The following is a 25,995-nucleotide window of genomic DNA, read 5'->3' on the forward strand; positions in this document are numbered from 1 at the left end:
ATTAAACTTCAGTAAATACTTATACCTCTTATATACTGAATCTTTGTGAGGCAGTTACTATACTGCCTCAAAAATACGTTTTGCTATTAGGCTGGCTATAGAAGGCTTAAAAACTGACCGCAATTCCATAATGACAATTGCAGAGGCAGACGTAGGGGTTTGAGAAAACATGACAGCTTAATATCTCACTCATCATATAAGATACAAGAGGGATAATTAATTAGAACAGAAATGTGATAATGTGGGATATGGCTAAAGAGCACAAGAATGTAAGATATGATTACTGGAGTATTCACAATTGTTAAAAAAAGAAATGCAAAAGTGACTGAAACATGTAGGAGCAAAGCAGTAATCAGTAACTAGTAAGCAATGTAAACCAGATAGCTTTATCCAGCAGGCTAATTTTGACTCTACCTAACTAGCAACAGCAATGAGCAACAGATAGCCTCACCCAACAAACCTGGGTATAGTAAATGTGCAACAAAAGCTACAGTTTAAGTGAATAGTTCCAAGTGTAGTAACTGTAAAGCAAACAATTTTAATGAAGTATTAGTGAAGCAGTCAGCTATGCAATAAAAGTATATCAGATAGGTAATCTAGTACTATATAATGCTGAACCTACAGAGCAATTCTAGTAATCAGTAGGAAGAAGAAGAAGATATGCCACAACACCACTAAGCAAAAAGTGCAACCAGTAATTATGCTAGTAAATGCATTTATTTTCTACCTACCCAGTAACTGGAAGAAGTACAGTCAGTACATCAAGAAGTTAAAAAAGACAATGATTTTACTGTTTGTAATACAGAACTAGTAAAATTAATCACGACAGGGCAACTAAATTATGACAGAGCAAGCAACGAAATGCTGTTAATTCCATTTATGTGGATCCATCCAAATTTTTTATATCAAGGTTGCAAACAGTATTATTAATTCTTTCATGGACTAGCAACTCAATAATTGAGATAAAAAAATAGATGCTAATAGCAGTATGCACTCTCACTAGCAAATGTCTCTACTGGGTTTTAAAGAGATTAGTCTTTAACATGACATTATTTTAACATAGTTTTTGCCTGGGAAAATCTGTTAAGTTATCACAAATTGGTAGATAACTGCAAACTGAAGATTACAGATTTTAGACGAGAACATATATAGGGATTAAGAAAAAAAAATGGAGTAAGCATCAATGTTGCAATGCATGATTTCTTAAACTTAAGCTTCATGTGACCTCATTCAAGTTTTCTATAAATAACAGTGGATAACACGTGCATGATTACTTGTACGAAAGGTACACCAAATTTAATTATGATTCATAACTTCAATGGGGGTCTATAATTGAATATAATTGCTATGTCTGTTCGCATAGAATAAGACTCAAATAATCCAGCCACTATATGTAATTACATCTCTTCACATTGGATATAGAATGAAATAATCCAGACACTATGTGTAATTACATCTCATCACACAGGAAAATAATCTTGACACTATATGTAATTATATCTCTTCAAATAGGAAAACAGTCCTGACACTATATGTAATTACATCTCCTCACATAGGAAAATAATTCTGACACTATATGTAATTACATCTCTTCACATAGGAAAATAATCAAGACACTATATGTAATTACATCTCCTCACATAGGAAAATAATTCAGACACTGTATCTAATTAGATCTCTTCACATTGGATATAGACTGTTTATAGGTTCATAGGTGTATACTAGGCTAATGGCCCTAGAACATACCTCTCAACCTGGAAAAATCAAAAATCTGGGCAAAGGCCTATGAAAACAGGTACAAATCTGTACGCTGATTAACCTAAAATTTGCATACATAATTATGTAATCCCACCCACTCCAGTGGAATTGTGGGATAACATGTAAACATAAACTGAAGAAAAGACAAAATATTAAATGCAAAATATGACCTCTCCTATATAATATAGTATTTTTTAACCTGACATTGATTATATTTAATGTAATATTTAGTGCATGAGCATGATAAGTGCTACTGTGAGTGGAATTGTACTAGACAAGTCAAGCACCAAAATGAAACATTCCCCCCAGCGATCCATTCTCTTCAGTATTTTCAAATATCCACAAGTATCAAAATGAAACATTTCTCCCAGCGATCCATTCCCTTCAGTACTTTCATGTATGCACAAGCACCAAAATGAAACATTTCCCCCAGATCCGCCAATAATTCCTTTATCAGTATGTCTCCAACCAATCCCTTCAGCAAGACAGCGTCCGGCAGTGGCATTCATAATCATAGACAGGGCTGGGCTTTGCATTTTTGTTAATCCATGAAGAAGACTGAAGAGCAGTGGTGTGTGGTTAAGCAAACCATGGACTTTCAGGATAACAACAAAAATCTGGATGCCTTTTTCCAAAGCAGCCCATTGCCTCCTTCCCCTATCGTAAAAGTGTACACTATAGTTAACTACACATACACAAAAATCACGTAGAAAGTATGAACAGATCACATCGTAACTACATCCCACCAAAGATACTGTATGTACATTCCCAATACTACTCACATTATAGCCTAAAAAGAAAATGACACTGCTTGCTTCCAACACATGGATATTACAGAGCCAACTGCAACTGCAAGGGCCTACTAAGCAACCTTTGCACCTACTAAATAGGATTCATGTGCACTGACTAACCACTTCAGCACAGCCAAACAGTGAAGGTAGACCTTATTTATTGGTATCCTCAAAGCCCATCTGAAAAGATGCACAAACAGTTAACCATTTCCATCCAAGGATTTGAAAAGAATACAAAAAGCAGCACCCAAGTTAAGCACAATGTAGCACCCTGCACCCTCCAATGAAGTCCTAACAAACTAATTCAATTACACTTCAGCACCAAATGTATATTACCCAGAACTCAAAACTCTGCATTCCAAATGCTTAACAGTGACCCAATCAACCAAACCAGCACATGCGCTTGGCATCATCCCTAGAACACACTCTGGTAATCTGCCTTTTTACAATTCTCAATTCTATCCAAACATCTCTCATAGAGAGAACACATACATACACTGAGCCTGAAGAACCCTAGTAACATCAACAGATTTCAAACTTCAACTCCTTACAAAAAAGACCCAATTGTAATATCTAGACTTGCATGACATTATAAAAATCTAAAACCGTCCATCTTGGTACAGACAACTTCGTGTATCTATGGAAGTGAAGCATCCAGATCTAATCCCAACATGATAGACACCAACAACTGCCTGTGTGCTGTGATGGCAACAGCTAGTAGATATTTAAATGAGGATTAAGCATATATAACTTGTTTTAGGAATGGTATTCAACAGTGCGTTTAACTTCTGAATCTGAAAGACAAACATCTTTTTCTTCAAAATTTCTGAGGTCCTTAATACAACCATAGGATTGTTGGGTTTCCAATCACCACCACAAATCCCCCACCCCAATCATCAATTATGCTAGCATTTTTCAATTTCATCTATTACCTGCAAGCATTTCACGCCAGTCCGGCTGTCAAGTTTCAACATTTATTTCCCTATTTCCCTGGACTTCAAAAATATTCCGCTTCGGCTTCCAGAGTCACTTTTGATCCCACTCTCTTCTCAGACAGGAACAGAAGAATCCATTAAACAGAGAACATCACCACGACATGATCAGAGCTCAGAATCCAGCATAACTTTTACTTGAAATAAACACGTTCTCCATCCGTTACTCGGAAGTGCACCCCAAAATGTATACTTAGACATATCTGAATGTCACCGGCCTGAATGCTATCATCTTTACATTAAGACTAACATAATCTAATAACCATCATAACACAGACTCGTCACATCTTGACAAGGGGCATCAAAGTATATCTGCTTTACAGAATACAAAATCGAAACTATCAAAATGCTCCATCTTATACTTAAAGTGATAAAATCAGTTTACTGCTTATATCTTAGCTGGGTGGAAGAATGAAGCCGGTTTGTCATCACGTTCACTAAAAATCCCTTAGTCCCAGCAATATGAATCATCTCTGGGACCTTAAAGCCTTTTTTCACCACCTCTTGCAATGCCATGCTCTCTCTGGAGAGAAACAACTGCATAGGCAAACCACCACACCAAATGCGGCCATAAACATACATATCCAATTGCGGTACATGGACGAAATGGAGAGCATAAGTGGAAAAAAATGCCCCATCAAAACAAAATGTTCCCTGCTCAAACAGCCTCATAATTAGCCCCTCAAAATTATGTCAGTTCCCTCTCCTTAGTCCTTACCCTCAGCTGTGTCACTCTATCTTTGCTGGGCATTGCAGTGATAAGGAAAGCAAAACAACAAAATCTGAGTGAACTAGGAACTAGCTCCTAACTTCCTAATATAAAATACATTATACAGCTAGCTGCGAATTGTCTTGTCCCTCCACAGCAAATGCAATTCCTTACAAATTTAAAATACAGCTATCTACAAACTCACACACCCCATTTTCTCTCCATTAAGCAGCAATAGTAATACCTTAATGTAAAATATAGGTAGTTAACTCACAATACAGCAGCACCAACTTCTCTTGCAGCATAGTACACGTAACACACAGCATCTGATTCTGGTAGCAAAGAGCAAACTAGTATGAAATACACATTATACACCACATACAGGTGCTAAGAGCAGGAATTAAGCAAAACCACTGCCCGCCATACTCTTTTCTTTTGCCTTAAACCCGCAGTTTGAAATTTAAAAGCTGATGTCATCTGCACTTGATGAATAAAAAAAAACATAAAACCTGGGAAAACTTGGGAATTCGTGTCACCCCAATATTTTACCCTCAAAATCGGTGTTACCGAGTAATTTGATATGGTTGAGAGGTGTGTCCTGGAGCCTTTACAAGCCTAGCCCATAGAAGTGCCCTGGCATCGTGCCACCGGACATTAGTTCCAAGTGCTTCTATCAAGTACAGCCACTGGAGTGATCTCGGGGTGAACTTTCTATTACCCATCCACTTATAAAGATTTCTCTTGAAGAGGGACAGTGAGGTGCTCTACTTGACATGTACAGGAAGTCGATTCCAGAGCATGGGCAGTCTCTGGGTGAGGAATCTGTCCCTTCAGCATGTTCTGTTGATTGTGGTAATAGTGTTGAGGTCTCTGGAGCATGTGGTACAGAAGGATTGGGATTTCTTTAGATGTAGCATTTCTAACAGAGCTGGGTCAGACATAGCTTTGTAAGTCAAGCAAAGATCGCCTTTAAGTAGGCGATATGAGACAGAGAATAGCTGGAGTCTTTTGAGTCTGTCCATGTAGGACATGTGTTTAATGCCTAGGATCCTCTTTGTGAGGTACTTCTGTGGCCTCTACAGCTGTTGCAGGTGTCTAGTGAGGTACATGCCAAATGGGGCATTATACTCGATGATTGGTCTAATAAGGGAAGAGTAAAGAGAGATGATGACCTCCTTCTTCCTGGATGCAAAACCCTTGGTAATGAGATATGCCACATAGAAGGACCTTCTGACCACAGTGGCAATGTGGTGGTCGAAGGAGAGGTTGCTGTCAACCTGCTTCCCCAGATCTCTTATAATGTCTTCAGTGTTCAATGGGCTCCCATCAATGTGGTAATTAGTGTGAACTGAGTTTTTACCAAATGGGATAATGACGCATTTTTTGGCATTAAGCTTAAGGCTATGGTTTTGACACCAGTCACTGGTCTCAGTGAGGCCTTTCTGTAGGATGTCTGCATCATTTTTGGAGTTAATAATGGCACCCAACTTGCAGTCATCTGCGAACATGGTCAGCCAGAGTCCCTTTGTGTTGGCCTGGACTTCTGAGAAGTAGATGCTGAACAGGAGAGGACCCAGGATTGATCCCTGTGGGACTCCACTTTTGACTGGTTGGCAGTCTGTCTTGGAGTTTGCTACTTTCACACTGTGTGTTCTATCTATGAGCCAATTTGCAACCGACCAAGTGACATAAGGGTTGATGCCTAGTTTGGGGATTTGATCAATAATTCCTGAGTGAGGAATGGTATCAAAGGCCTTGGCCAGATTGAGGTAGGCTGTATGCACTGCCTTACCTTCATCCACAGCCCTAGTGACTGACTCAAAGAAGTCAACCAGGTTGAGTATTCATGATCTCCCTTTCACAAAGCCAAACTGTGTAGGGTCCAGAGTTTGGAGATTTCGTATATCTTTGTTAATCAGGTCCATGATGATGCGCTCCATACCTTTACATATCAAACTCATCAGGCTAATGGGGCAATAATTCCCAGGGTCTGTAGTCGCTCCCCCTTTATGGACAGGGATGACTGTAGTAGTGTGCCATTTGGTAGGGACAAAGTCTGAGGTGAGGCTGTGACTGAACAGGGCACACAGATGTGGTGCCAGTTCACTTTGTAGTTCATGTAGAACACAGCCAGGGATATTATCGGGTCCCATGGAAGCTGTATTCTTGGCCTTGGACAATGCAGCTTTAACCTGTGCTGCAGTAATGCTGGGTGCCTGACATTTTTCTGGTATTGTGATTGGTCCTTTAGGGGGGAGAGAGGGGTAAAGTTGGCACTGAATCTGTCAGCCAGTATGTTGGCAATATCTGTTGGCTCAGTATAGTAGGTACCATTGTGCAGTAACTCAGAGAAAATCTGGGTATTGCCGTGGAGGTTCTTGACATAACTATAAAAGGCTTTGTGATTGTTTTTAGTGTCTGCCGCAATTCTGCCTTTATAGCTGGATTTAGAGGATTTGATGAGAGATCTCAACTTTTTGTTGAGGCTAATAAGGGAGTTTTTCCAGTCTTGGGACATCACCTTTTTCTGAAACAGTTTCTTTCTTCTGTTTTATTAATGGCAAGGGACCACCAGATTGGCTTCCTTTTTTTTTTGGAGGAGAGCGTCTTGGTCCTATTTATATAGCTAGTTCCATGCATTTATGTACATGCTTTTACAGTACATTGGTGTATGATTTGGCAGTCATGCAGCTATTTTCCATTGGCATGGATGCTGTAGAGTTAGCCACCTCTGTTTTTTTAGGAGTCCAAAGTCAGCTTTGGAAAAGTTTTTCAGGGTGGTTAACTTTGCGAGGGGTGTGGGTGAGATGTGGATTTCCATGGTGATTAGTTTATGTTCGGATCTGACCAGGGAGGGATTGACTATTGGTGTAGAGCAACAGTCACCCATGTTAGTAACAACCATATCAAGGATGTTGCTTCCTCTAGTGGGGGTCAGATTGAGCTGGACCAGGGCATTGGAATTGATGAATTCCAGGAAGTGTTGGGGCAGTGCATTAGTGCTTGAGTAGTTTTCCCAGTTGATGGAGGGGTAGTTCAAGTCTCCTAGTATGAAAGTGTTGGGTTGGACCTTGATAGATTCCAGTGTGCTTAGAAATGTAGAGTGAGATTCTAGGGACATGGTTGGGGACCTATAGCAGGTTATGACTTGGATCGCTGTCTTACCCAATGTTAGTTGTACCTTAAGTATCTCAGATGCGTTATGCTGGGCTACTAGTCTAGAGGTGTGCATATACTTTATGAATATGGAGACACCACTGCCTTTGGATCTTTGGTCCATGTTTCGGGGGCCGTAAAGTGAGGAATGAGTTATAGCCTGGTTGTGCAGGGGGGCTTTCTGCCATTTTAAACCAGGTCTCCGTTACAGCACAAATGTCGATGTTCTCCATTTTGAGGAGTGCTTTGAGTGAGTGCATCTTGAGATTTAGACTTCTAGTGTTGAAAAGCATGACCCTCAGATTGCATTTATTTATAGCTGTTACGGTGGTAATTTGGTCTTTGGAACACTACCTAAAAAAATCCTGACACTATATGTAATTACACCTCTTCACATAAGAACATTCTGACACTTTATGGAATTAGATCGTCTCACATAGGAAACTAAAAAAAGTCTTTCTCTGTTTGTTTTTAAACAGTAACAAGTATATTCATACAGTTAATGCCACACAAGAAGGTTTAAAGTGGTTAAGTCCTAACTACAAATGCAATACAAGCATTCAGTTCTGAATATAATACATTAAATACTGATCAGCATCTGCTTACTAAGCCCTCTAACACATTCCCCCATGGTGGCCTTCCTCGCCTCAACATAGATACATCTTTGCTTCCAACATTTATTGCCCCAGATCCTTGGCAAGAAAACCTTTTAGGATAATAAAACTTTTTAATAGTTTCATAGTTTCATAGTTTAGTACTAGGCTATCTGCCCTGGGGCATTTGTAAGCCTAGCCATAGTAATGTGGCTTTTGCCACCCCATGAAATGGTACAAAAATGTACAGAATAAATCTAGAATACTGTGCCTCTGTCTAGTAGTGACACAGTGAAGGTCCCCTTATATAATAGAATTAGTTTACTGTGCCCCTGTCTAGCAGTGACACAGATGTGACCCCTGGGGTAAACTTACGATCTCCCATCCACTCATCAAGATTTCTCTTGAAGAGAGTCAGTGAGGGGCTCTGCCTAATACGAACTGGGATCCTGTTCCAAAGCCTGGGAAGCCTCTGGGTTATGAATCTGTCCCTCCAGCATGTCCTATTCATACTTGTGCCGAGGTTTAAGTCTTTAGCTCTCGTGGTCCTGATAGATTTGGATTTTTTGAGGTGGAGCATGTTCATCAGATCCTGATTGGACATGGCCTTGTACGTCAGGCAGAGATCACCTCTGAGCAAGCGGTATGCTACTGAATAGAGCTGAAGTTTCTTTAGTCTGGCAGAATAAGACATATGTTGGAGACCCTTGATCCTTTTGGTGAGGTACTTTTGTGGTCTCTCCATCTTTTTGGAAGCTAGGGTTGTTACTTATTTATCACTGGATGTATATTCAAAGTCAGTGATTCACTTAGTGCCAAGAATATAGACTATATCATTAAATCGGAAGACGTGTTCTGGCTAGAGATAATGAACTGTCAAATGATTGGAAATTAGTGATGAGATGGGTCTGACAGTTGGAGTAGGGAAAGAACAAATGGGCAGTGAATGTGCCTGGAAATGTCTAGCTGATGCTACTGTGCACAAAGTTTTTAACTCCACTCTTCAGCAGGCATCATCTCCTATAGATGGAGAGGTTGAGGATTTGGAAGCTGAGCTTTGTCAGGCAGCAGTAGGACAGAGTGTTGTCAAAAGTGGTCTTTTCTTCTCATGGTAGTAATCTACAGATCTAATGAGGATGCTAGTTGTGACGGAAGCAGTTAAGTTAAAGAAAGAGGCTTTCTGTGAAATGAAGCTTGATAAAAGCTTTTGATGTGACTGATAGGTACAAAACAAAGAAGTAAGAATTGTAGTAGTTACTGAAGTGAAGGCCTTGATGAGGGACATATTTGGCAAGACTATGGAGAATGATTTGACTTTGGGGCAATCTCAATGAGGTCCATGCAGACTATCTGGCAACTAAGGGGTAGGTGGTTGGATACTGATTAGGCTGTTGGTTAGAGAACACAGACCTTTACTGGAGATACTGTTGAGATGTATCATCAAGATTTGAAGAATATTTGAATGTGGTGGACATGTTTTTTTGTTTCTGAAAGGTCAGTGTCAAAGCCATATGGTGGAATATGACCCATTTCATTTGTTGAGGTCTTCATGGAGATTAAACAGTTCCACTGAGGTAAGGCTATGGAAGTGGATGAGATCAAACTAGATATAAGGGAGGAGCTGGAAAGTATTGGGGAGTTTGTGCTTAACATACCTTTTCAGAGCTGAGTGGAAGGATGGCATAGTGCCTCATGACTGGATAACTGGTAAGTGGTACCATTTTATGTTTGTTCCTGTAATTAAAGATCACACTAAACAGTTAGGGGATTTGAGGGTGGCATCTTTGTTGTGTGTAGATGATGTCCTTTTTCCTCAAGTGACTGTGATCCTGTGATCCCTACTATGCAGCAAAGTACTTCATTGTCAAGCTTAAAGTTGTTGGGGTGAAAGTCAGCATGCAAAACCAAGTGTCATGGCTCCTTCCTGGAAAGAAATGACATTATTCCCCTCTACATTTGAGAGGGTAGCAATTATCTCAGGTGCAGGAATCTTGGGATCTATTTCTCAAGTAAAGGTAGAGACGACTTGGAGACTGACGAGAAGATAGTTGCAATGTAGGGCATGGGTAGCACTGTGGTGCAGCGGTTAACAATGTTGTCTCACAGCAAGAGGTTGTCCGGTTCAATTCTCAGTTGGGGTGCCTTCTTTGAGGAGTCTACATGTCCTCCCTGCATTCGGGTGGATTTCCTCCAGGTACTCCGGTTTCCTCCCACATTCCAAAGACATGTGTCTGGAGTGTTTTTCCCCAGGCCTCCACTTAAAATAGACTCTGTCATAGCTAGACTTTCCCAATCAACAAATGTTAATCAAATAAATAAAAATAGGTTTAGCACCAGTTTGTGGTGGTGAAGCAAGAACTGAGTCAATGAACAAATGTACCTGTCAGTGTATGTCCCTACCCTCACTTATGATCATGAGCTTTAGATAATGATTGAGAAGGTGAGACCAATGATGCATATGGCAAAAATAAGGTCCCTTTACAGAGTAGCTGAGCTCACTCTCTATGACAGAGTGAGGAGTCTAGAAGGACTGTGGAGTAAAACCATGATCTCTTGTATTGAGAGCAAACAGATGAGGTGGTGTGGTCAAACTGTACAGACATCCCTTGAAAGCCTCATGCAAGAGGTGTACCAGGCACAATCACTATGAGAAAACCCAGAGAAGACCCAAAAACAGGTTGGGGGACTATCTCTTTCTCTCTCTCTCTCTCTCTCTCTATTTGTATGGGATCATCTGGAGACCTGTAATAGATGTCAGGCATTTTATGTTGGGAAATCTACCATAAAACTTAAGGAAAGAATAACTGAGCACCATTCAGAAATAAGAAGAAATATTGACACTAATTCCTTGGCTAAGCATATCAGTACATATGGAAATGCACATACATTCTCTTTTAGGGTAATAGATAAGAGTATGTAAGGATATACAAGGGGGAGATCTTAACAATAAGCTTGAGATGAAGGAATATCAATGGATAATACACCTTTGTGCTGATGTATTACCAGGTTTAAATCAGACTGTTTCTTTCAAACCTGTGCTAAGGTATAAACAAATGGGTTTGAAATAGAGTTATGTGCTTCTGCAACTATTGTTTTTACCTAGGACTGATTGTTTAATTGGATAATTAATAGCTGTGAGATTTTTGATAGTATATAAAAAATGGTTAGTATGTGTTAGTATTTTATACACTGATGAAGGGTTTGTTTGACCTGAAAGCTTTGTTTTATTAAACACTTGTTCAGTATCAGCATTGCTTGGTTGTTTCATAGGTTCATAGGTTGGTACTAGGCTATCGGCCCTAGGGCCTATGCAAGCCTAGCCATAACAATTCCCTGGATATTTCTTCCCACAATATTTACTTCTCCAGGCCCGTGTCTAGCAGGGAGGCTGACATGATCCCCGGGGTGAATTTCCTATCTCCCATCCAATCATCAAGGTTCCTTTTGAAGAGGGCCAAAGAGGCGCTCTGCTTGATATGTATGGGCAGTCTATTCCAGAGTATGGGGAGTCTCTGGGTCATGAACCTATCCCTCCAGCATGTTTTGTTCATTGTGATGACAAGGTTTAGATCCCTGGAGCGTGTGGCTCTGAGGGATTGGGATTTCTTTAAGTGGAGCATGTCCAACAGCTCAGGGTTTGACATGGCCTTGTATGTTAAGCAGAGATCGCCTCTGAGTAGACGATATGCCACAGAGTATAGCTGGAGTTTTTTTAGATGGTCAGTATATGGCATCTGCTTTAGGCCTGTGATTCTTTTAGTGAGGAATTTCTGTGGCCTTTCAAGCTATTGCAGATGTCTTGTGAGGTACATACCAAACGAGGCATTATACTCTATAATGGATCTAATGAGGGATGAGTGCAGTGGGACAATGACCTCCTTTTTTCTGGATGAAAAACCCTTAGTGATGAGGTGTGCCACATAGGAGGATTTCCTGACTGTTGTGGCAATGTGGTTATTGAAAGTGAGACCACTGTCCACCTGTGTCCCTAAGTCTCTCATCACACATTCAATGTTTAGTGTCCTGCCACCTATGTGGTAATTCATGGGTACATGTTTTTTTCCAAAAGGGATAACTATACATTTCTTGGCATTAAGCTTGAGCCTATGACTCTGGCACCAGGCATCTGTTTCTGTAAGGCCCTTTTGTAGAATATCCACATCATTTGGGGATTCAATAATGGCTCCCAGTTTGCAGTCATCTGCAAACTTTGTTAGCCAGAGTCCCTTAGTGTTGGCCTGTACTTCAGAGAAGTAGATGCCAAACAAGAGTGGTCCCAGGACTGAACCCTGAGGTACTCCACTTGTCACTTGTCTGGAGCTGGATTTGGAGTTGACTACTTTTGCTGTCTGGATTCTGTCAGTAAGCCAGTTAGCAACCCATCGAGTGACGTATGGATTTATGCCCAGCTTAGTAAGTTTATCTATGATTCCAGAGTGGGGGATGATGTCAAAGGCCTTGGTGAGGTCCAGATAGGCTGTGTGGACTGCCTTACCCTCGTCCACAGCTCTGGAGACTGATTCGAAGAAGTCAATCAGATTCAGGAGACAAGATCGGCCCTTCACAAACCCAAACTGGGTGGGGTCTAGTTGTTTAAAGGTTGCCAATGTCTTTGTTTATAAGTTCCATGATAATGCATTCCATGCCCTTGCAAATCAGGCTTGTCAGACTGATGGGACGGTAGTTCCCGGGATCCAAGGTGGATCCTCCCTTGTGGAGTGGGATAACTGTAGCTGTGCGCCACTCAGTGGGCACGAAGCCTGAGGTGAGGCTATGATTAAACATCACACTTAGGTGAGGTGCCAGTTCATTCTGTAGTTCATGTAGTACACAGCCTGGGATGTCATCTGGTCCCATGGATGCTGTATTCTTAGCTTTGGAGAGTGTGGTTTCTACCTGTGTGGCCATGATTATCGGAATTTGGCAATCTTTTGGTATTGAGATGGGCCATTTAGGGGGTGAGAGTGGGGTGAAGTTGGCACTAAATCGATCTGCCAGGATATTGGCAATATCCTTGGGATCAGTATATTTAATGCCATTCTGTTGTAACTCAGAGCAGATCTGAGCATTGAGATTTAGATTCTTGACATAACTATAGAATGCCTTGTGGTTGTCTTTGGAATCTTTGGCAATTTTATTTTCATAACTAGCTTTTGAGGATTTTATGAGGGATCTCAGCTTCTTACTGAGGCTGGTGAGGGAGTTTTTTGCATCCTGGGATTTTCCTCTTTTTTGCAATAGTTTCTTCCTTCTGTTGTATAGTTTGTTTATAGCAAGGGACCACCAGATTGGCTTCCTTTTTTGGAGAAGAGCATCTTGGTTCTATTTGGGATGGCATGATTCATGCACGAGTGGATGTGCTCGTACAGTGCCTTAGTGTAGGATTCTGCAGTCGAACTTCCAGATCCCGTCTGCGTGGGTGTTGTGAAGTTTGTCACTTCTGACTTCAGTAGCTTGAAGTTGGCTTTGGAGAAGTTTTTAAGGAGGTTTCCTTACTGGGGGGTGGGGGTGGGATGTGGATGTCAAGGGTGATTTGCTTATGGTCAGACCTGACCAATGAGGGGGTGACCACTGGTGTGGAGCATCTATCTCCCATGTTGGTAATGACCAGGTCTAGGATATTGGAGGCCCCGGTGGGACAATGGATTAGTTGATCCAGGGCGTTGGAATTTATGAATTCCAAGAACTGTTGGGAAAAGGAGTTGGTATCTGAGTAGTTTTCCCAATTAATGGCAAGGTAGTTGAAATCACCCAGTATTAGGGTGTTTGGTTGTATTTTAATATTTTCCAGTATGTTTAGAAAGGTGTAGTGAGAATCTTGGGGCATGGATGGGGATCTGTAGCAAGCTACTATTTGGATTGCAGTCTTACCTAGTGTTAGTTGCACCTTCAGATGCATTGTGTTGGGCAACTAGCCTGGAGGTGTGAATATCCTTGGTGAATATGGACACTCCTCCACCTTTAGTGTTTCGGTCCTGGTTTTGTGGTCGAAAAGTGTGGTAAGAATTGTAGCCTGATATTGCAGGGGTGCTCTTTGGAGCCTTGAACCAGGTCTCAGTTACTGCACAGATATCGATATTCTCCATTTTTAGGAGTGACTCGAGAGAGTGCATTTTGTGGTTTAGACTTCTAGCATTGAGTAGCATTACCTTCAGATTTTGCCTGATTCTATTTGTTACGGTGGTGGTTTTATCCTTTGAACCTTACCTAAAAAAGGCACTATTGGGGTGGCAAGAGCTTTAGCCAGTAACCTGAATCCCAGGGGTGACAGGTGCAGACCATCTCTGGCAAAGCATCGTGGTTTGTCAATCATGTCTTCCCAGGCAGACAAATACTGGATCCCCTTTGAATGACACCAGAAGCTTAGCCAATTGTTGAAGTCAATCATTTTGTCCTTATACTGTGGTATCATTCTTGGCGAAGGCAGGATGCTACTCAGGGCTAGGGTCATACCTGCCTGGGTCACATGATCCAAGAGCTCTTCCATATCTCTTTTCATGTAGTCCAGGGAGGTACGTCACAAGTCATTCATTCCAGCATGGACGATGACAGAGTCATATTTGTACTTGTTGTGGAGTGACTTGAGTGCATGCGTTATGTGGCAGATCCTGGCACCCGACAGGCAGCTGACTGTAATTTTCTCCTTGTTCAGTCTGGTGAGTGGGACATCAGTGTGCCTGACTATAGACTCACCTATGACTAAAGTGTTGGGTACATTGTCTTGCCTTAGGGGCTGTTGTTGGGTGGCACACTGGTGTTGTGAGCTATGTGTCTCTTTGGTTGTGACTGGTGTTTGTTTGTGTTTCGGCTTCGGAGGTCCTTGTTGCTTGGGCAGGTTAATGTTAAGGGCCTCCACATATGTGGGTTTAGTGTTGCTATGTATGGGTGTTGATGGTGTGGGTTTTGAAGGGCTATGAGTTGCTTGAGGTGTGATGCAGGTGTTAACCTTCTCCTCTTGACTGTCTAGCACAATCTTGGCCGGAGAGAGCTTTGCTTCCAGTTTGGCTATGTAAGTGCATCTCTCGCAGGTTGTAGTGTTAGGTGGTAGGAGGAGAGAATTGTCTGTGTACATGAGGCAGTTGCCGCATTGCCCCAATATGCCCAGATTCATCAGGTGTACAGGAGAAATCATCGGAAGCTGACCCTTGGACATGCCTGTTTAGGTGCTTTTATGTAAAGTTTAAGAGCTGTTTTCCCTTACCTTTGCAAGGTAGTTTGCAATTATAGGCTGTTTAGTGCCTATGATTAATTTCTCCTTATTGACAAGGAGAGCTGAGTGCTTGTATCTGTTTCAGGCTTCCTAGTGCTTTCCAGCAGGTTCTAGAGCAAGTGCTAGTCACAGGGGTTCAGATTTTAGTGCTACTACTGAGAAGCCAGCTAGTTTTAAGGGAAAATTTGAAGAGCAGACTTTCTGGCACCTGGAATAGTTTAACTGTAGCCTTGTAGTGCTGCACGATGTGAAAAATATGCAAACACACGCGTTTTTAAGCCAGAAAGTTGAAAGGGATAGAAATCAGCCCAAAAGGCTAATAAAATTACAATTTCAGAACTGGAAACCACTCCTCTAGCGTTAGATAGGCAGTACAATGCTCACCAGTCCCACTGGTAGGCAGTAGGACTTCCCTCTACCAATGCAAGGTCTGGATAGCTCTGAGCACAGAAAATAAAGTCCTGAGACAAGCAAAGCTTGGGATATGTAATGGCTAGAAAAGGTGGGAAACGAGCAAACAAGATAGTATTTTTTTTTGTTGAAACAGGCTAAACAATGCAATAATACAGTAAATAAACACAGAAAAGGCTAACACACTTGAGTGTGTAGTCCTAGACAGTAAATGCAATTAAAACTCTACAAAATTAGCAATTTAAAACTTTTTTAAATGAAGCAAGGCAAGTGCACAACTTATAAACGATTTAAGAGGAAGTAACACAGCAGAATAAGTAGCTAGTCTACATATGCAGTCATACTGCATCATCTGGAGATCCAGCAGTATTAGCTGCAAACTGCTGCTAGGGATAGAAAAATCAGGCTGCATTGCACAGCTTGCTACCAATGCAACCCCCACAACAACAAATGGGTTATAAAATGGACAGGCAGACATATATTCTATTTCATACCACACAGCAAAGTATATGCTTTGCTTTGGTTAAGGTAATCAAGATAACGTGACACTGTGTTACATTTCATTTAATAAGGTAATCAAGATAATGTACCACTGTCTTACATTTCATTTAAATACCTGAATTCAAAACTAACAACTAGCTTTAGTAATATACTTGTGAGGATGAAAGAAGAGCAGTTCAGTTTTCCACTGAAGAAAGTGTCACTGTTGCCCAGTTAATATTTGATCTAGCCCGTGTCATCATTACTTGCATCTGATGAGGATGATTGAGAGATGCAAATTCTCATTCATTCAGAAGTGGAAAACCTACACTTTTCAAATTTCAGCTTTATATGTCATTGTGCCTAATATCAGCCATGTCTTTAACAGCATGTCCTTAAAAACAACTCTGCAGTTGTAAAAAGAATATTACTAGCAAAACTAAAGAGCTCCATAATTAGATGGCCAATTATCTCGTATATTTTCAAGTGATAAAAGCAATGAGAAGATACTCTGATGAAGCATAAAGTAATTAAAAACTGAAAAGCAGAACCATGAGCTAAATCAGAAAAAAACAAATAGATACATTTTGGTGATAAAACTGGCAGACAAGACTTCACATCATCCTGGGGAAAACCAGGAGCCTCAGGAAAGGTGTCCTAGCAAACTTGATTTAGATCTAGAGAAAGAATCAAGCTTGAAATGCCTTATAAAAGTATGTACAGAGGACCAAATTGCTGTATCTAGAATACAACCCTTTTCAAAAAGAAACAGATGAAGGCAGTACCCTTGTATAGTGGATCTTGATCCTGCCTGGAATAATTTTGTTGTGGTGGGTATAACAAAATGTAAATGCCTTACACATCCATTTATAAATAGTCTGTACTGACACAGGTTGTCCCTTCTTACCTTCATGAGAAATGAACAACAGATCAGAAGATCTGAAATATTTAGTTCTATCAAGATAGTTCCCTAGTTGTCTGTGGGCATCCAAGGTATGGAGTATCTTTCATCCCTCATTTTTTGGTTCAGGAAAAAAATGGAGAAATGGATAGTTTGGATTAAAATAAACTCATATACCACTTTGGGCATAAATGAAAGACTAGTTCTCAAAGAAACCCTGGCTCTCTGTAAAATGATAGATAGGGATGACTCACCATAAGAGCCACATATGGATCAAATCTTGGAAGACCACCAAAAGATCTAGTTTGCATACATGAGGCCTACCCTGTCCTGTTTAACTTGTCTGCCACACAATATTGCTCAAACAGAATGAAGTATATCCGTAGAATGAGATTGTACCAAGAAGCTATATCCCAAGCGAACATGGCTACTCTGCAAAGCAGGTTCCACTTGGTTCCCCCTGCTTGTATATGTACCACATGACTGTGATACTGCCTGATACAACTTGAAGATGTCCTGGGGACCAACAATGATTCACAGAATTGAATGACTTTATCAGTATGAGCATCTTTTTATATTTATGTGCTCGAGTTTGTCTTGGGTGTCCTACATACCTTGCACAATTATCCTACTGAAACTGCTCCTCAAGCAAAGTTTGAGGTATCTGTGATGACTGAATGCTTTGGAACAGGGAATGAGAAGGGAAGACATGAATTTACAGATATTTGCTGTCTCTACCAAGTAAGTTCTATACCGACAAACCCCAGCAGTGGAATTTGATGACAAGGGATGTTGATGTTGGAGTCAAAGAGACTTCAGATACCATTGCAGCTTTCTTCATGTGGAATCTTGCCAATGTTATTGGTTATCATGGGAATCATGAGACACAAAATCCTGATGTATTCCATCGCAGTGACCAATATTTGAGTGAAAAACTTTAGAAATAAATCCAGATACAGATCTATTTTTAATGTGGAAGAGAAGCTCTTTGAAATGAGGTGTCCAGTTGACACTCCAGGAACATAATCCTGTATGAAGGAGTCAAAAAAGACATTTGAATGTTCTCTTGGAACCCCAGCTTGTGTAAGAGATCTCTCACCCAAGTGAGACACTCATGACACTTTGAAAAAGACTGCAAAGATAAGCAAGTCATCTAAATGTGGAAAAAGAAAAAGGATATCCTGTAGCCTGCACAAACTATACTTAAGAGCTAGGTACTTTACAAACACCACTGGTACAGTACATAGTTCCAAGGGTAAGGCAGAGAACTTAATAATGTGATCCACACACACAAAACCTTAACAAATAGCTGAAGTCTGGATGAAAAGGAATGTGATGATAAGCATCTTTTAAATGGAGTGTTACCAGAAAACATGAACAAGATGTAACAGATTATGAAGTGACATCATTTTGAAGTTAGGCATGATCACAAACATTCACAAACGAAAAACAATAAACCAAACTAGAGTGGGCAGGGAAGATAAACCAAACTAGAGAAAATAAAAGAAAACAATAAGCGCTTGCATTAGTCGCCCTTCGTCAGACTGGTTTCAGTCTGACGAAGGTGAGGCACTGATCCACACTGAAAGCGCTTACTAATAAATGCAAGTTTCTTTTATTTTATTGTCAGTTTGCTGGCTCTCATTATGATCACAAACATGTCTAAGAAAGAAGGATCCAGAACTGGTCTTTAAGCATCTTTCTATGGCACTAAAAACATTCTTGAATAAAATCATTTCCCAACCTGGGAAGGAGGAACTGGTTCGATCTGGAACTGGAACAGCATGTAAAGAAGGACAAGACAAAATAAAAGATTTTGGTCTGGTGAATGGGGCAAGGAGGAATATCCTCTCACTGCCATCTATAACCTTGATGAATGACCTTCAGAGACCATTTGTCTGATACAATCTGTTGCCAAAGAAAAATAGTGAAGATTCAGACTTTCTTCAAGGGAAAGGGGACTGCCAGGGTAGGAAGAGGGAACAAGGTCCCTTAAATAGTCAAACTGACTAGTTGGACTGTCTTTGATTTTTTTTTTTGGGGGGGGGGGGGGTTTGGGGGAGCCTGAAGTCTACCTTTGCCATTTTATCAGAATTGGATGAGGGGTTACAGAATCCGTTAGAAATTTTGAAAAAGGAGGGAAGAAAAATCTTAGAAATTCCCTTATTTAACTTTCCCCTTTCATCGCACTGTTTGATCACCTCTGCAGTAAAGGAACCAAAAAGTGAATCTCTATCCAAAGGAGAAAATAAAATCTCATTATTTGCATCCTCTTGTGAGGTTCTGTAAATGCAGCCAGGCAAACCTCCACAAAACAGTACCAGAGGCCATAGCCCTTGAAAAATTATAAACTGAGTCATATATACACTGTAAACAGAGAGCAGTGCTCAGCACAGTAGAAGAAATTTAAAGCAGATTTTTTTCTCACAAGAAAAAACTGCAGGCAAAACATCCCTCATACTTTCACAATTAGTCAGAATAAACATTAACATATGAGCCTGATGATTCAAAATTATAAAAATCAAAGTTACAGAAGCATACGCTATTTTCCCATACCCATCACAAATATTCCTATTCTTTATGATAGGAATTAGCTAACTGCTTAGAAACAGTAGGATTAACTAAAGCTATAGCTACTGGGTCAGGTTTGGGAAGAGTGTATTAAAACTTAAGAAGAGTTAGGAAATTTATACATTCCTTTTATTAGGGGGCCTCAGACTGGCTATCAGGAAAATTACAGGCAGAGGCACACACATCCTCCAAAGCTGACAGAACTGGAGGAAATGGTGAAGGTTCAGGAAATTCCTTCTGTAACAGTTCATAAAATTTTACAAGGGACTGAGAAATCTCTGTGTACCCCCATTAAAAACACTGACACATTCTGGAAATAGTCTCATAGAGAGAGAAGACTCAAAGGGAGAATGAAAAAACAAGTTCTCCTGTGAGTGAATCAGAAAATTGTGGAGAAAACCTGTAGCTGTCCCTTCATCTTGATGTCTAGATTCAGAATCTTGAATCTCTTCAGGAAAAGGGGTATCCTTCTTTCTTTTACCAGAAAACAATAAATAAAAAAAATCAAAACCCTGAATAAAACCCTGAGCCAGACCCAGTAAACTACTGTCTAAAGAAATTTGATTAGGAGTAGATACATGTTTACTTTTCTTTTTCTTTTTGATAGAAAAACAATGGGTCCAACAGTATTAAAATGGTAGCAGCAGCTTCCCCAGGGATGGGTACAACATTTTGACAATAAAAGGAAGCCTTCCCTGTTCCCCTCACAGGATCAAGAAGAGTGGCTCTCCCTTGCCCACTGATGGGACCCCAACAGCTGCAGAGAACATGGATAACCCCAATCCATAGTGGCTGTAGGTGCTACACCAGAGAGATCTGGGGTAAAAGATGAATCGTCTGAGGTATAACAAATGGTCACAGCCGAGTCACCCACCTGCAGCTGAGGCAAATTGCTAGAATACTCTGGTGGCAATGGCTGTTTCCTTAAATTTTTCTTTTTCTTTTTGTGGCTGGAAGAAAGACTGAACAACTTGTTCCATGGTCATGCCAAAAAACATGCCTCTTTTCTGGGGAAAACAAACAGCAAAAGCCAGTAAATATTTCAAATTTTTAAAAGTCACTCTTCACAGAAAAAAACAGTAAAAAGCACTTAATGACATTTAGCCAGCTCCCAAAAGTAAAGCAAGCACAATTTATCCACAGAAAATTTTTTTCATTTACTTTAAACAACTTTTAAGCAGACAGGAAAAAGTGTGTTATTGTTAAAAAGTGCAATACAGTCTTGTGACAGTCCATTAAAACACAAACTCCTAGCTTTAAATTTACTTTCCTGAACATAAAACTATTACTAAGCAAATTTATTTTTAAATGGATAGGGTTCCCGCAAAGAGAACTTACCTGCAAAGGAACAGCACAAGCAAACCATTGATCTTGAAAAGCTCAGAGGAATGTACTCTTTGGCAGCATGAAAGCTCTGAAGGGCTTGGCACCCAAACCTGTCTTTTTAATTACCTTGGGATGAGCTGACTAGTGGTTTAGGTGTGTGGAAGATGACCTGAAACTTTGGAAGCTTGCTGGCTGTTATATGCTATTCAGGATATAACCAATATAGGTTAGGCTACTGCAATAGTGATGAATATGAAGAAAGTTGAATGGATATTCCTAAGAAAACTCTCAGGTGTCCCAGGGTAACAAAATCCACCATAAGCCACACCACGATATGAAGATAAAACACTTTTTTCCATAAGATAAAAAGATGTTAAGCGCTTTCATCCATAACATATATTCAAGGACTTCATCAGAACATTTAAAATAGTGCAAACAATCTCTTTTAAAAATGACCACGTACCTCTATTGCCTATTTTGAAAAAAAGAGTATTACAGCTTTGAAACATTGAAAGATTTTTTTTCTAAATTTATGTTTGTATTTTATGATTTTAAACGTATATGGTTTATGTCTTAAGTTGATAGTAATATCTCTTTAATTCTATGTCAGTCATTAGTGACATCATTAATTACTCATTTTTAAAATAGGTTTGTTTGCACTATTTTAAATGTTCTGATGAAGTCCTTGAATATATGTTATGGATGAAAGCGCTTAACATCTTTTTATCTTATGGAATAAAGTGCTTTATGTTCATATCGTGGTGTGGCTTATGGTGGATTTTGTTCCCCTGGGACACCTGAGAGTTTTCTTTGGTTTATACGTTGGTGTTCTTTGCATCAGATTAGTGTATTGTTGAATGGATATTCCATTTAGTATTGTAATCACATTTTCCTGATTCTCTTCTATTTACTAAATTGATATTGTGGTACTTGGATTCGTTTTTTTCCAAAGAAGATGGTGGGAGCCATTTCCCACTACGATCACTTAAATCAGGAAGCTGTCCTTCACTAATCTTAATTTTAGCAAGAAATTAGCACAGAAGGTAAGGAAGTAGTTAGGTAAAGCCTTCTATCTGGCTAACCTAATTTACAAAAACACCTTCTCTACATCAAAAGAAGTCTTAATTCCCCTTTATTCAAATCTCATCAGGCCCATTATTGAATATGATGTCCTTTTGGCATGTATTTGTCTAAATATATAATTCAACTTAAGAGACCTCAGAGGTTCCTAATTAAAAAGAATATTGGCCTCAACATCAAAGTTATCAGGACACACTGGCAGCCCTCTCTATATATACTCAGTTTCTTAAAGACTCCTGCATGGAGATCTTAATCCAGCCTTTTGAGCCATGAAAGATCTAACTGTATTTGATCTTCTGCTCCTTCACAGAACAAATGGTTCCTCATATACCAGGTTAAAAGAATTAAGTCTTCATCAACAAATAAGTAAGACATATTGGCATGAGCAATTCATATCCCAGTGTTCCTCCCACCTCTGAAACAAATTTGTGCTACACGTCAAGCAGATTAGCTCCTTTGCCACTTTCAAGATAAACCTAGATAATTGGATGGGCAACCTCAAATTCTCCCCAGAACTATCTTTCACTGCCCTCCATGAGGTATGAGGGAATGTTTGAATATAGGTTATTGGCTAAGCTTATAATGGATGACAAACTGCTTGTCTAGTACTTACCTATGAACCTATGAATGTATAAGGCCATGAGTGGTTAATATTCTTCACTGTGAGGTCCTGGGTTTGATTCCCTCATATGCTACATTCAGACTGTAAAACAAGAGGCAACTAACTTAACCACAGTCCTCCTGGGATACCACAGAAAAAAGGGTACTCGTTCTTAGTGAAGTTAATTGGTTAAAAAGGGGAATAAAAAATAAGTAAGCTATTTGGCTTGGCATTCAGCAATGTGATAATTCCAGAGGTGGCTGATAAAGATAGTGAACATAATATGAAATAGAGATGAGCAGAACAGATACGGCTTTTCATGAAAAACAGCCTCCAGAAAGAATTAAGTGTTTTATACTTAAGTTTGTAGACATCAAAGAAACACAAAACAACAGAAAGCTTGCATAATGAATATGCATCTTGTTAGATTAAATGGCTAGCAATCTCTATCTCGTTTTTTTTTTTTTTGTAAAGTACATAGAGTACAAATAACAAACTCAGCCATTATTTAGTTATATGTTTGGCTGTCTGTTACTGTTTTATTAGGTTGCTTAATAACTCTCAGATGCAGGTAATTTCTAGAACTTTCAATGTCAACATTACCGATGCTTCCCTTGTGTTGGTTTCTTCTGAAGCTGATTTTGCCACCTTCTGAATAATTGGTGCAATATTTGTTGGTCCATATAGCTGTATTTTAGGAAGACAGTTTTGATAAGCTTCCACAACTCCTTGTATACCTAGTGGACAAAATAAACACATATTAATAAGATATAAATTAACAGGATTTTTGCTGAATTCTGTTTTTATTTATTTGTGACTCTGCTGTTGTTTTACTGATATTAGTACTGCTAATTTTAATACTGGAGGAAATAACAGATTATTGATGAGTAATGAATATGACAACTGGATATAACTGCAGCAAAACCTGACTGCTTTACTTAGAAAGTTATTGCATGACCTATTGATATTATTAAAAATCAATGTATCCACAGTTAGATCTTTCATGACTCATCTTCTCAGATTTAAGATTAATGTATACTTTCTTTCAGTGTACTCTTAATTTATACCCTCAAGGCCATCCTATTTAAATGCCCCCCATTCTTTGGACACTGAACAAGAAATTAAAACCTTATTCAGGGATTCTGTTAAAAATGAAATTTGCACATAAACTTTTTTACAGAAATATACGTTCAGCAGATGAAAATGTTCAGAATTTGAAAGACCCTCCAAGTCTTTCATGGATGTACTTTTAACTAATGTTTTCTTTTCATTCTGTAAGACATTACTTGCTAAATCAATAAATCAACATATTCAAAATGCTAACTTGCACAGAACCAGCACCCATAAGGCAGAGGACGTTTTTGTTTTTGGAAGGAAAACATACATCATTAACTAATCATGGTCCCAGAGCACATCTCATGACCCTTGTGTATTCCAGGTTTTACATAACTGTCAAGCACTGCTTTAAGACAGGAAGATAGTTCAGCATACTTAACAGCCTTGCAATGAAGGAATGAGAATAACATGGAGAATTAGTCTTACTGATCTCTGCTTTATGGCTTAGTTAGCAGCCAATACAGATTTAGGATTTTCATTTCTCATAACAAATGCTTACACATTTGGATGGTTATCTTCATGATGTCTACATGACAGCAGTTGCTGTTTTTTTTTTTACTCAGTCATAACTCGAGAAGAAGCACATGCCTTTCTACACAACAACCCATATAATATTATTAAAATCATGAGCATTGATCTACCTATCCTTTTTGGCATGTGCATTAATGCTCATTCTTTTATAGCAGAACTTTACTTTTTTTTTTCTTTAGAAGAGGTTCTACTAATTTTATTTTCCAACTCATGTTAAACTACAAAGATGGGATGTCCAGTTCTGCTCCATACTTCCACTTCTGATTGCAGCTGTGGCAGCATAAACTATTTGCTCCAGCTTTCTGTGATGTGATGTGATACTTTGCAGTACAGGATGGCAGCCTGTGACAGTGATACATCTTCAGTGCAGACCATGTCCATGGTGGATGCTACATGGGAATGCACTTTTCATTAAGATGCAGCAATATTGGCATTACTTGTGCTGGAGCACAGGATCTGAATTGCCTAGGATTAATAAGGCCTTATTAAGTTTAATTTTGTTGGCTATCAAAAAAGCAATTACTAGAAAATGGAAATCAAAGCCTAAACCAACAGATAGAAATGGAAGCGGGATCTGTGAAAAAGGGAAGGAGCACATTGCATAGAAGTAAATGGAATTTGTGGGAACAATACATGAAGAATAACTTTCAGGAAGAGGAATGAGGATTAAAGGGAGGTAGGAATTGAGCAATATGTAATGTTGGTCTGAAATACAGCTGTTATAAGTAAAGAAAACACGCAATGCATAATATGTGCAAATGGAAAAAATGGTAATATGGTTTCTTTTCTTTTCTATTAATGTACATGTTCCTATGTCATAAGTGATAACTTAATAAAGGTGTTTAAAAATAGAATATTTATTGTTTGCTAAAATGTAGACTTGAAAAAGGAGTCTTTCCCATATGTGATGTGGAGCTGTAAATGTGTCTTTATAAATGGTAGCAGACTACTGTACTAGCACTGCCCCGACAAGGCTAGTGTTAAATGACTTACCAATTTAAAACTGTGTCAGCTGTTAAAATACAAAGAAAGCGCCTAAATCAACTTGCTGCTGGAAATATGCACTTCATGCAATTTGCAGACTAGAAGACTGAATAATGAAACACTTTAATTGTGTAGAACATGAAGGTGTAGTCAAAAGTACCCAAGTCAGGGTGAGATTTGCACGATCACCAAATATCGTGTCTATCTGCTCCCTTTGGAGAATTATGGCTATCCAAACAAGATCTATTATCTATTTGATCATCCTACTAATTCACTTCTTCAGTTGCTCATTGTTAAGCATCTCCCAAATATGTAAGTATCTATTATACTGTAATAGTTCCATTATTTCATTTAAATGTAACCTAATTAGTAATGTATGCATGTTTGTTACTTAATGTCTGCTGATGAATATTACTGAATGCCTGTTTTAAAAATGTTTGTAATATGTTGGAGCTTTTCCCCCCAGGATGCCCTTGAAAAGGAGTTTTTGAGTAAATCTACTCAGACAAACCTAGTAAACAAAAGCAAAATAAAAATAATAAATAATATACTCAAATAAATAAGTAAATAAATAAATAAATAAATACATACATAAATACATAAATAAATAAATAAAAAAGAGGAGAATGGGTCCCAGTATAGAACCTTGCATAACATTAGTTTTAAAGAAGTCTGTTTTAGATATGGTGGACCTTAACATGACAATTGAAAGTGTGATAGCTTAAAAACCATTCAGCATCTCCTTTAGCAAAGCCAGATCTTTCCAGTTTGGGAAGGAGAAGAGA

The 25,995-nt window shown here is 39.3% G+C and overlaps 1 protein-coding gene across 1 annotated transcript in view; it reads right to left on the bottom strand.

Annotated features, from left to right (window-relative positions):
- Positions 1-25,995, bottom strand: part of CPNE4 (copine 4) — a 465,450-nt gene that overhangs the window by 130,043 nt on the left and 309,412 nt on the right. The window contains exon 3 of the mRNA XM_044066730.1: positions 23,183-23,316. Within this exon, the coding sequence (XP_043922665.1) occupies positions 23,183-23,316 (134 nt within the window). The remainder of the gene's footprint in view (positions 1-23,182; positions 23,317-25,995) is intronic.

Source organism: Protopterus annectens, chromosome 3.part1, assembly GCF_019279795.1.
Source record: "Protopterus annectens isolate FY-2018-M chromosome 3.part1, PAN1.0, whole genome shotgun sequence".
Taxonomy (NCBI): Eukaryota; Metazoa; Chordata; order Ceratodontiformes; family Protopteridae; genus Protopterus; species Protopterus annectens.